At 36.3% G+C, this 13,433-nt stretch overlaps 1 protein-coding gene across 1 annotated transcript in view; it reads right to left on the reverse strand.

The window, feature by feature from the left end:
* Positions 1 to 13,433, reverse strand: part of exoc4 (exocyst complex component 4) — a 160,396-nt gene that overhangs the window by 24,300 nt on the left and 122,663 nt on the right. Inside the window, exons 12-14 of the mRNA XM_052118956.1 lie at positions 13,272 to 13,408; positions 10,861 to 11,016; positions 8,084 to 8,262 (exon numbers count right to left, since the gene is read on the reverse strand). Coding sequence (XP_051974916.1) covers positions 8,084 to 8,262; positions 10,861 to 11,016; positions 13,272 to 13,408 — 472 coding nt within the window. The remainder of the gene's footprint in view (positions 1 to 8,083; positions 8,263 to 10,860; positions 11,017 to 13,271; positions 13,409 to 13,433) is intronic.

Genomic DNA, 13,433 nt, shown 5'->3' on the forward strand with positions numbered 1-13,433 from the left:
ACGGCTTGTAAAACCAATAAAATCACACTGTGTTATTTGAAGTACATGATTGGATTAAACTATCCAATCACAATCCCCTGTCAATAGACATCCAGTTAGTGAACTGATTGAAGAGTCCGTTTGAAAGAGCATTCAGATGAACTTGCGGCTGGAAAAATGTCAAGGAAGCGTGCGTTAATGAGGATTTTCAAAAGAGTCACGCCAAGTGTTAGTGATTGTTTTGTGAAGCAAAGTTCAGAATCTGACAAGGTGCACGCAAGTAAAGGACTTTTTGCTTATTCTGTTGTGCACGGCCATAGTTTATCGGTCGGCTGACTGCACTGTGAAATTGATCAAGAAATTCTATGATCTGAAATGTTCTTCTGCCCACACCAAATCTGAAGCTAACATATACAATGTTTCCTTCCTCTTGGTCCAGCTCTTGAAAGAAATCTACACATTTTCAATGGTCTGCGTGCATACTTTGTTTCTCAATAAACGTTTTTCAATACAGAAAAAGCACGAAGTACAGCAATAACCATTTTTGTAAAATATTAGGCTAAGACTATATTATCGGGACAAAAAGGCATCCCGACTGTCACTCTGTCGGGACGAGGGACTGTCATGATTTTATCGGGATGTCTGGTCACCCTTTGTACATGGGTTATCAAGGTCCCCACATAGCACTGGCACAGACAAATAGACTTTACTTAATACACAGTGTGCACTGCAGTTGGTGTTCTGAAAATCTATTTTTTTGAACAAGTTTGAGCATGTTTCAGCTAACATTTTTTTCTTTTTTTTATTACAAGCAACGTCACCTTGCAATATAACATAGGCTACTATATTACTGTAACAATCACAGTTAATGAACGGGTGCAGTCATTTCACTTTTCTGAGAATTTATTCTTACAACAGGTAAGAGGCAACACAAAGCTAACAATTCTTTCTCAAAATCTTTCCCTCACTTCTCTCTCACACACCCCTGTGTGCTGTGCACGCGCACACACACCGAACTGCCCGAAGCGCGGCTTTCCCATTATCATCCAACATGAAAGCACAATCGAACTTACAGTAAGTGCACTATATTATCAGTGCATTCATAACACTCGCTCATAATCTTTAAACATGCAACATTATCAATCAAATGTATGCCAGGTCCCGTGACGCACACCAGACAAGAACATATCCATATTTTAGGTTCAAAAGCCCAAACTACACAAGAACATAGCTGATTACATTATTCCAGCAAGAGCATAGCCTATCAGTGTAATGTTAAAAGGTACTGACCTTTTAATTAACATTGTTAATATTAAATTGCTTGGTGGCAGCTTATTATAAACCAAAAGCGGCTAGTTGCTCCAATAGTATGTATGCATCCTGTGCAAGGAGCTCTAAAATACCCGTGCAATGTTGTGATACCGGTGTCTTGCGACCTGCTTCAGTAAATGTTCTTTGCTGAATGCCCCCTTGTGTTGTCCCAATGCTATTACACCTACTGACAGTGAATTGCAAAGCATGAAAATTTGGCTTCTAATTAAATGTTGAGTCATTTGAATATATCAATGCCTCAAAAACATATTGATAAAATAATGTGCTGATCAATAATCAATATATCATGACATGCCTAGTAATTTTTTATTTTTACAAGTATTTACATTGATATGTAAAACACATGCTAAATCGGTACTGTCTCCAAGTCTATAACGAAAGATGACGTGAGTGGTTTCTTTAGAGCATCCATGTGTGATTAGAATTAAATGACATTAAAAGGGCATGAAAAGAGACATTATTCAATGGCATATGGAATCTTGTCTTCGGACACGCAGGAGGAGTTAAACCAAACATTTACTCACAACATGCAGTGAAAGGACATCTGTGCTAATAACTTCTCCACTAAACAACTCAATCACTGGTGAGTGAAATCTGAACATAGCAAGTTGCTAATCACAGACATTTTTAGCAGCATATAGTGAGATTTGGTCACACGTGCGAGTGTCTGACTTGCATTATAGAGGGTTGCCACAAAGTGAAAAATATCTTAATGATTTAAAGTAAGAATTGATATTGAAATCATTCAAACAAAGATTGCGATGCTTTGGAAATTCTATATTTTTACCAAGCCCTAGTTTTAGATGGAGCATAAAATGTCAATTACCGCACATGTCCACTTCTTAAAAGTATTCAATGACAACTACCATATATATCAAATCAGCAATAAAATGTAACACTAATGGCATAATAAAATTAGATTTTTTTTAATGCACAAATCAGGCTAAGACTGTATGTATAGGTGCATCTAATGCACGTTAAAAAGTACAGTAAAAAAGAGAGTAGTGACAGCTTTAATATTTCTGACTGTTTGATGCTTAATTTGAATGGGCTAAAATTAATCAGATCTCCTTACACCCAGCCAATCAAAATGTTGAGAGGGAGAAATACGGGTCTCTGTGTGCAGGTACAATTTAGTTGAATAGGTATTTAAAAAACTATATATATAAAAAGGGTGATAAGACACATCTAAAACTCTTGCTATTTTAACAACCAATAAAAGCGCATACATTTCTACCCAAGGAAGTAAGTCTGAAAGCAGGACATGGGGCTCATCTCTTTACAAGTGTGTCCTAGTGCCAAATCAAATTAAGATTACATTAAGATTCAACACCATATTGCTCAAAAGACAAAGAGAGGAATTATCGGCTTGCATCTTATTGCAGAGGTCTGAGTGATTGTTTTAGCGGAGGCTGGAGGGACAGATTGAGCAACGGCAAGGATTTAACTCACAGAGAGTCCCGGGACTAGGATACGCTCTCATTGACCATCTTTGTAGAATATATCTAACAAAAAAAAACACTGTGCTGCCACATCAAGGTGGCCACGAGTGCATGAAGGATGTCTCTTCCTGACTAAGGTGAGTCTACATTTTACATAGACAAGGGCAAAAAAGCTCTCTCTTTCTCTCTAGGAACTCTCTTCACTCCGTCCACTTCAATGCTTAGTCTCTTGTGGTGAGACACTGTTTAATCTCCCCCACATTACACTGGAAAACGTGTTTTAGTCTGCAAGACAAGACAGGAGAAAATGACTTGTTCATACCTGACTGGCTCCATAATATAAAATCCAATTTATGGGGGGGGTTTCAGAGATAAGGGTTTCCGTCAGCAACGGTCCCATCAGCTCGGCAAACACTAAATAATGAACAATGCTGAAGCTGTCCCACCATGATAAAACACTCCATTACGGCTTCTGTACAGATCTAATGGTAATTACACCACGTCCTCAACTGCGCTCTTATTGAATTTTTATCTGCAACGGACGCAAGTCACTCTGAAGCAGTCTTTACCCAAAAATTTGAAATAACAATAGTTTTAAAATATCTTATTTACAGTTTGTAGCGAAAGCAATGGAGGACATTTGGAAGGCATTGTCGAAAGTTTAATTGATGGAGTTGTAGTGAAGTCAAACAACCAGTGCTTAAGTTTCTCTGGGAGTAAATTCTGTTTGACTGCGGTATTTTGCAGTCTGGTTATTTAACTCTGATTTAGTAGTTGGAGTATGGTCTTCAAGTACATGTGATGTGCCTTGACGAATGCAGTCCGATTTGGTATTTTGACGTATTTCCCTACTGAAACAGGAAGTGTGAGTGGGACGTGTTGAATGACATCCCATTTAAAAAATAGCCAATAGGCTTTAGTTTAGTCACAATCACACACACCCCTTTGCAACATGCTGCTCATGTCAGAGATGCTTACTGGGGAAACTTGAGAAGCGATCTCAATATCGGCCAGCTTTTCTAATGACTTGAGAATTGAACAATGACCTAACCAACAACATTAATCCATAACTAGCCCACAAATGCACAAGAATACATGTTCTTTGCTTACAATGAGGCTGGAGCCATTGTGCAAGTCCAATGAAGATGAATGAGATACAAGCGAGTAAAACATAACATATCCATGTTTTGAATCAAAATATACTAAAGGGATAGCTCACCCAAAAATGAAATTTCTTCAAATGTCTTCAATTGTTTCGCTTTATAAGACATTCATTTAACTACAGGAGTCATATGAATGACGTTAATGCTGATTGTCTGTGCTTTTTGGAGCATCAAATATTGTGTTACCATCCACATCCATTATATGGACCTACTGAGCTGAGATATTTTTCTGTTTTTCTTCAAATGTTATCTGCTGAAGAAAGGAAGTCAAACACATCTGGGATGGCATGAGGGTGAGTCAATTATGAGATAATTTAAATTTTTGGGTGAACTATCCCTTAAGTATAAAGAATAAAGAACATTTGCTAAAGCTGTACATCCCAAGAAACCTCCAGCTGCACAAAAAATTAAAATAAACTTCAGCAAATATCCTTGTGTCCCACTCCCGAATTGGCTCATCCCATTCAAAAGTGATCATCTCTGTGGCCTATTCCCTTCTAAGACAATTACCCTCCACTGCAAGAGCTTCAGACGGAAATGTGAAAACGGTCAGTTAGAACTACATTTTTAAGCAATTTTTATTGGAATTTCTGTTTGGAATGACCACTACTTTCGAAGTGCCCTAAAAGGCATGATCAGTGGTAGTTAGAACACAACCAGATGTGCTGAACAGCTGTAGATGGAGGGCTTGTTCTTGTTCTAGAAAACATTTAATTGGACAAGGTTTCTAAACCCCTATGTGATGCCATGGATGTCCCCGAAGTCTTTTTACCCGGAAGAGAGAGAGAGTACAGATTTTAAATGCTTATATCTTCTGAAAACGTATTTTGTCAACGTTTAAAAGTATACTAGCATATAGATAACCTTAAAGCTAATGTTTATGGATTAAAAGCAGCAAAAAAATATTTTGATTTCACAGGGTTTAAAGACATATAACCCTGTAAAGCCTGACTCTGTCAGAACTGTCATACAATTATAAAAACAAATGTTTTACATTAAACAGTTAGTACCATTAGACAAACTATAAGAAATCACAAAATTACATAAAAACATTCATTTGCAAGATTTTTTTATGTATCATACACAAAATGTAAACTCAGCAAAAAAGAAACATCCCTTTTTCAGGACACTGTATTTTAAAGATAATTTTGTTATCTAAACTTAGGACACTAAAGAGACCTTTCTACTGACTCTGAAAAACACCAAAAGAAAGATGCCCAGGGTCTCTGCTCATCTGCGTGAACGTGCCTTAGGCATGCTGCATGGAGGCATGAGGACTGCAGATGTGGCCAGGGCAATAAATTGCAATGTCCGTACTGTGAGACACCTAAGACAGCACTAAAGGGAGACAGAAAGGACAGCTGATCATCCTCGCAGTGGCAGACCACGTGTAAGAACACCTGCACAGGATCGGTACATCTGAATATCACACCTGCGGGACAGGTACAGGATGGCAACAACGACTGCCCGAGTTACACCAGGAACGCACAATCCCCATCAGCGTGCAGACTGTCCGCAATAGGCTGAGAGAGGTTGGACTGAAGGCTTGTAGGTGGCCTGTTGTAAGGCAGGTCCTTACCAGACATCACCAGGAACATGCAGCTGGTGGCCACACCAGATACTGACTGTTACTTTTGATTTTGACCCCCCTTTGTTCAGGAACACATTATTACATTTCTGTTAGTCACATGTCTGTGAAACTTGTTCAGTGTATGTTTTAGTTGTTGAATCTTTTTATGTTCATTCAAATATTTACACATGTTGTTTGCTGAAAATAAAAGCAGTTAAAACTGAGAGGACGTTTCTTTTTTTGCTGGGTTTATTTGATACATTAGGCTTAAAAGTTCATTATCCTCCTGAGGCCTAGCCATTAATTTTGTGTAGGATATTTGTTATTTAAGTTTTTCTTAGCCCATACTTGCTACAGTGGTAAATCTTGGGTATTATCAGAGGACTCCCTTGGCTTTTCAGAGATTTACATTTACATTTATTCATTTGGCAGACACTTTTATCCTAAGCGACTTACAAAAGAGGAATACATTATAAGTGAATCAGCTTAAGGAGACAGTGGTAAGAAAAGTGCTATAATACAAAGTTTCACTAGCATCAGAATAGTATTAATCAAGACAGATTAAAGAAAAAAGTAGCTTTTTTTGAAGACAGAAAGTGAGACAGCTTCACGGATGGAGTTGGGGAAAGTCATTCCACCAATTTGGTATGATGAAACCTAAAGTCCAGGAAAGTGTTTTGGTGCCTCTTTGTGTTGGTACAACAAGGCGCCATTCCTTAACCGACTGCAGAATTCTGGTGGGAACGTACTTCTGCAGAAATGATTTTAGGTATGCTGGAGCAGACCCAGTGACTGTACTGTATACCAACATCAGAGCCTTGAACTTAATATGTGCATCAACCGTCAGCCAGTGAAGAGAAGCAAGGAGTGGTGTAACATGCACTCTCTTTGGTTCATTAAAGACCAGACATGCTGCTGCATTCTGGATCATTTGCAGAGGTCTAATTGCACATGCAGGGAGGCCTGCAATGAGAGTGTTACAGTAGTCCTCTAGTTATGTCAAGTGACTGAACAAGAAGTGTTGTGGCATGTACAGAGAGGAAGGGTCTAATCTTCCTGATATTGTAGAGTGTAAAATCTACATGATCTTGCAGTCTTTGAGATGTGGTCTGTGAAATTGAGTTGGTTATCGATGGTCACCCCTAGATTTCTGACCGTTTTGGAAGGTGTTGCTGTAGATGAACCCAGCTGAGATACCAAATGTTTGAGAGTTTGGCCATGACAACTTCCTCTCCTTGGTCTATAAATATGGATTGAAATGTAGCACAGTTCAATTCAGCACATCAAATACAATATGAATAAAAAAAAAATTATCATATGTATTTTATGCACAAAACACTATATTGACATTTAAAAAAAGGGAAATTGTAACACTTTTTTGCTGGGTCTAAGGTACTTATGGTAAGATGACAAAATAGCTTGTAATGTAAAATAAGATCTTTATAATGACAGAGACAGGCTGCATATATGAAAATATGAAGAAATATTAGTTCACACTTTAAATATATCATATAAAATGTATGTATAAGAATTTTCAAAGCACGTTTTGTTGTGGGCATGAATGTAATGGTGATTAAGAGATATACCTCAAAAGCCTAGTGTACCATAGTTGATACATGGGTTTCAAAGCAGGGTTTTCAATAAAATAATATTCAAAAATTCAAAAAGTTGCTTATATTCAGCAAATACACATTTTAAAATACCAGTAACAATATAATCATAATAATTAATTTTACTTTATTAAAATAAGCCGTCATTTATCCCAACATAAGAGTAAATTTTTGTGCAAGTCTGCCGCCATTTTAAAAAGATCAATATAAATATTGAAACCACTTTTTTCAAAAAATAACCACTAGATGGTGCCATAAACATGTAAAAACGTACATACCATAGGTTGTTTTGCTCGTCAGCTTGAACAGAGAGCTGAAACGTTGACATAAGCCGTCAAATGTTGTGTATCATATTTGATACAAATGGCATTATATGGTTACAAGCAAAATATCCCAGATCCTAGATTTATGCTTCATTCAATTCCATTCATTACAAAAGTGGGATATTTTTCAATTGCTACCTACCAAAATTTAAGTTAAACTCTGACTTATGAATTCCTATAGTGAAAAGGTGTAGACCAATAGAGGATCTAATAGTCACAGATTGACCACTTGGCTCAAAATAAAATAAAAAAATACATTCATTAAAATGTCAAAGATGCATGGTTTTACAGTGATACGGAAAAGTTAAGGAGATATTAAATGTTAACATCTTAATTGTATTATTATGTATAATTTACTGTTTTATTTATGTGAACACAGAAGCTTTAGAGATGCTTGACATCATGTTGAGTTGCCCATATTCATTGCAGGGTCTGAAGTAATTTTGCATGCTTAAAGCCTAAAGTGACCACACCTAAATACACTTAAAAAACACTTGTAATGAGCTAAACAGTAGAGACATCCAAAATGTGCAGAGCTTGGGGCCCCTAAAATCAAAACCGGTAAACACTGGTCACTCTCACAAACACAAAAACAGCTAGACACACATGAAGACACGCACATACACAAACACTCACCCAAACATACAGACAGACAGATACTCACTGGAGCTCTGGGGCAAGTTGCTGAAGAACCCCCTGAGGCGGGTGGCAAGCCACTCCATACTCTCCTGCAGGTTAGCTAAAGCTTTCAGATCACTCACATCCCGCAGAATCTCATTCTGAGGAATCAACTTATCACCAAGATTCCCAGTCAGAACCTCTGATTCCTTAGCAAACGCTGCACTGTGAGAGAAAGAGAGAGAAGTTATTTAAATAACCAGCCTTGAGCCTCTATGTGTTTAAATATGTTTTGTTACACACATGAAAAATCACATACTGGGTTGAAATAGATTGATTTTATAAACAGGTAAAACAGCTGTCTGATGTGGATGTTAATTAAGAAAGCAATAAGTGATTTGATTTGCAAGGGACATGTTTCAAATAGCAAAAGGTAAATATACAGGCTCAGCTGTGATTTAAATAATAATAATGAATACATTATTGAATGAATAAATAAAAATGTCTTAATCTGTATTTCTGTCTTTTGTTTAGATATTTAAAAAATATCTAAACATTCTTAAAATAGGATGAATTTTCTTGAAAAGCAAAACTGTGTAAAATCATAGTTGTTTTCAGAGAATATATCTTGAGTATTCATTGATTTTTCTTACCCCATTGTCAAATTGTTGCTAATGTTGTAAGAAAAATTATTATCTTTAAAAGAGGTTTAATATCTTTTGAAGCTTTGCTTCTTAAATAAATAAATCTTGTTTTCAGGAACTTTACAGAAACTAATATATATATATATATATATATATTGTTAATGGAGATATACTGTCTGTCCTATATAATGGAGCAAAGTGGAAGGGCTGAGATTGGAAAGATAGGATGTTAAAGGGTTTCAAAGGCAGTTGTGGGTAATAGAATGAAAAAGCATAGAGAGTAGAGAAGAGGTGCAGAAGAAGTCAACAGGGGCAAAAGAGGGGGTGATGACAGTATCTTGCTGTGCTGGGCACAAGAGGACTGGCACTCTCTCCAATGTTGGATCCATGCCAAATGCACACATCAGCGCTAATGTGTATTTTAAAAAGGCTTTCCCTTTTTTCTCTATTTCTCATAACCTCAGCACAATTCCACAAGAGCTGAAGACACTTAGCTTCATATATAGAATGGATGAGCGACATTAGATGGATAGTTCACCCAAAAATAAAAATGCTGTTATAATTTACTCACCCTAATGTGGTTGAAAATCCATATCACTTACTTTTTCTATGGAACGCACAAGGAGATACTAGGCAATACAGTATGATAGTCTCAGTCACCATTAAAGAATTAGTTCACCCAAAAATGATGATACTCTCATGATCTACTCACCTTTAAGCCATCCCAGATGTGTATGTCTTTCCTTCTTCAGAAGAGCCAAAATTAAGATTTTAAGCACATTTCTGCTCTGTTTGTCCATACTATGAAAGCGAATGGGTGCCATGACGCTGCAGGAAGTTCGATGGTCCGAAAGGCATATTTATGCAGAATAAAAGTAATCCACATGACTCCAGTCGATCAATTAATGTTTTTGAAGCAAATCTATGGGTTTGTGTAAAACGTTATTTGATAATTAAAAACAATTTCAAACAGCAATGGGGTGGGTGGAAGCAACAATTTAAAGTTAAAACGTTTGAAAGTTTTATCGATTTGTTTCTTACACAAACCTATCAATTTGCTTCAGAAGACATTCATTGATCGACTGGAGTCATGTGGATTACTTTATTCTGCATAAATATGCATTTTGGAACGTCAAACAGCCAGCAGCATCATGGCACCCATTCGCTTTCATTGTTTGGACAAACAGAGCTGAAATTTGCTAATAAACATCTTCATTTTGATTCTGCAGAAGAAGGAAAGTTATACACATCTGGGATGGTTTAAAGGTGAGTCAATCATGAGAGAATTGTCATGTTTGGGTGAACTAATCCTTTAACATTCATTGCATCTTTTTTCCATTCAGTGAAAGTGAATGGTGGCTGAGGCTGTCATTCCGCCTAACATCTCCTTTGTGTTCCATGGAAAAAAGAAAATCATATGGAACAACATAAAGGTGAGTAAATGATGACATTTTTAATTTGCAGATTAACTATTCCTTTAAAATAAATCTATAAAGTCTCTCCTTTGCTAAAGGTCTGTGATAAATGTGGGAAAAAATGAACGAGGCGCTGTAAAATATTGTAAGATAAAAAGCAACATCTATTGAATGGAGGACATTTTAACAAGCTTTTATCAAACTGTATAGGATTTTGTACATGTGCCGCAATCCCTCTTTAGCTGATGAAACAATCAGGGTCATTTATATGGTAAAAGCCTCTCCCTCACTGCTGCTGTTTAGCTTCAACAGGTCTGCTAGATTGTCTTTTTTTGTCCCACATAAACAGTTCATTTATTTATTGTACAATTGCAGGCCATTGAACATCCAGACTGACGGGAGAACACTTTGAGGGCAATTTTGATAAAAAATGGAGCCAGCTCCCTCTCGCCAATCACTGTTTTTTTCATACTTGTGTCTTCTTTAATTCAAGTGTGCACTTGAAAGGAAAAGGGAGAAAGGAGAAGAGCTACAGTGAGCAAGTGAATTGAAAATAGAATTGTGAGAGAGAGGCTGACAGTAAGAATATGGAATGCTGAAATGTTTCAGATAGCGTGATTGCCTGCAGTTGAGTTTGTTCCTATTTAAAGATGTCAGATGAGGGTATAAGGGCCAGATTTCATCCTCTACAATACTGCAAACAAGCAGTATACAAAACATTTAGGTGCCAGCAAAAATATATGAATTTTATAGTGTGTTCTGACCGTGTGAAGTCCTCCTCCTCTTCTCTCTTCTGTCGGAGCTGTCTGGGTTGAGTCATGCTGGCCCAGTTGGGCAGAGACTGTAGCAGGCGGCTAATGTCTTCATCTTTTGCCCAGGATGCACTGATGGTGAGTTTCTCTTCACACTGAACAATGGCCCTACAACACACACAACGTCTGAAACCCACTTCAGGACTAATATAATTATGCTTTCAATAAGGTTGAATTTGTTAACCTTTGTTAACTACATTAGTTAACATGAACTTACAATGAACATCACTTTTTCATCACAGAATTTCTAAATATTTGTTTATGTTAATTTCAATATATACAGTACTAATACATTTTTTTTTATTAAAAGTTCTATATGTATTTGTTAATGCATTATGAACTAGTATAAACTAACAGTGAACCGTTGTATTTGTATAAATTAGCAATAATCAAGATTAATAAAAGCTGTTAAAAATATTGGTCATTTTAAGTTCATGACACTTAACACATTTACTAATGTTTCAAAATATAAACTTATTTTGAAGTGGTATCAACGTTATTTTCATCCATTCGTATATTCTAATGTACAAGAACTACTGTTCGGTTAAGTATGATTTAATCATTTGTTAATCACTTATTAATGTAAGTTGTCAAAGTGTAACCAAAACTTATGTATTGAGATAAAATAAGAACAAAGCTTGCGATTAGCTGATAGATTGGACAAGCTCCCTTTCAAGTTAATGTTCCAGAAAGTGCCAAAATATTCAAATGAATCCAAAGTTCAGATAAATCTCTTTGGTGTTACATAACCGGGCCATTAAATGTGTGCGTTGGACGCCAGCAGAACACAGCTCCACTGAAGAGTTTTGATGATACGGAGAGGTGAACGAGAGCTCAGATGAATGAAAAGTTATTGTCTGCAATGTGCAGATTGATAGAACAAGTCATGTAGAACGTAATGCACTGCGTCACTCTATGGCTCAAAGAGAGAGCAAAAAAAAAGACAAAGGGAGACCAAGAGAGAGAAAGATTGATACTGTAGCATGTGATTATTGTGTAAGGAAATGGCTGCCTCTGCACATTCTACCCATGACTGAACCCCTTGTTGGCTCACACATATGTGCTCGGACACCCACACCCATGCAGACTTAACTTAAACACCCAAACGGACTAAGCATCCTAATGCAACTCACATAAAGTATACAGGTACCACTGTCAAAATGATAGCTTTGCATGTGAATTAAGTATTACCTGAAATTAAGTATTACCACTTGTAGGGATTGTTTTATCCTGCATGATAATCTACGTCTTTAAGTACCTTTAAGAAACATTCTGCTAGTGTAAAATAAAGCGATTATATGACAGATTTGCTAGTATAACCAGCTATAAGCCAGTGTAATTACACCTCTAATGCAGTGTTATTTCATGCAAAAATGCATTATCTCTTACAATGCAGTGTTTATGCTGTAAATGCAACATAGTCTTACCAGCTGTAAAACAGTGTTATATTTTCTAGTATAGTCTCATTATCTGTAATACATTATTAGTACATGCAGCATAGCATTATCACCTCTAATAGTGTTATTATAATATAGTGTTAGTATCTGTAGCACAGTATTATGACATATAACAGAATGTTTTTACATGCAATCTAGTATTATCAAAAATAACATTGTGTTAATTTATGCATTAATGTATTACAGCCTTTAATGCAGTATTTTGACATTACACATAGTATTATTCCATTAAATATAGTGTAATTACATGTAATACTGTATCGCCAGATGTAATACATTGCTATTACCTGAAAAATAGATTGAACACCTATAATGCAGTGTTACTATATGCAGCACAGTGTTGTAGCCTATAATGCAGTATTCCTATATGCAGCATATAGTAGTATTATTGCCTATAATACAGTATTATTATATGCTACATAGTATTATTGAGCACTGTATAAAGCAGTGTTATTATATGCACTATAGTATTATCATATGTAATGCAGAATAATTATATGCAACATAATATTATCCCCCTATAATGCAGTGCATTAAATCTTTAAGTACCTTCAATAAATGAGAGTATAAAACGGAGATATTATATGACAGATTAGCTAGTATTACCAGCTATAAAGTAATAGAGTTTAATTACCAGTAACATAGTTGTATCCCCCTCTAATGCTGTGTTAATACTTATTGCAACATAGTATTACAAACTCAAATACAGTGTTAAAATGTTTTGTCGCATAATCTGCAATTGTCACATGCAAAATAGTATGACCATCTGTAATGCAGCGTCATTAGATGCAACAAAGTATTAACAATTCTAATGCAGTGTTTTTATATGCCACATAATATTATCACCTGTAATGTAGTGTTATTACATGCAACATAGTTTTATTACCAGTAATACAGTGTTATTACCTGTAAGCAGCATTGCAGATCTCCTTGTACTCTTTGAGTTTGTCACAGACCATCTCCAGGAACTGGTTGGAGTAGGCACTGAGATCCTGCATCAGACTCATTAGATCCTGAATGGACTTCTCCACAATCACAGTACTCTGAAATCACACACAAACAAACACA

The sequence above is a fragment of the Xyrauchen texanus genome, chromosome 45 (assembly GCF_025860055.1).
Source record: "Xyrauchen texanus isolate HMW12.3.18 chromosome 45, RBS_HiC_50CHRs, whole genome shotgun sequence".
NCBI lineage: Eukaryota > Metazoa > Chordata > Actinopteri > Cypriniformes > Catostomidae > Xyrauchen > Xyrauchen texanus.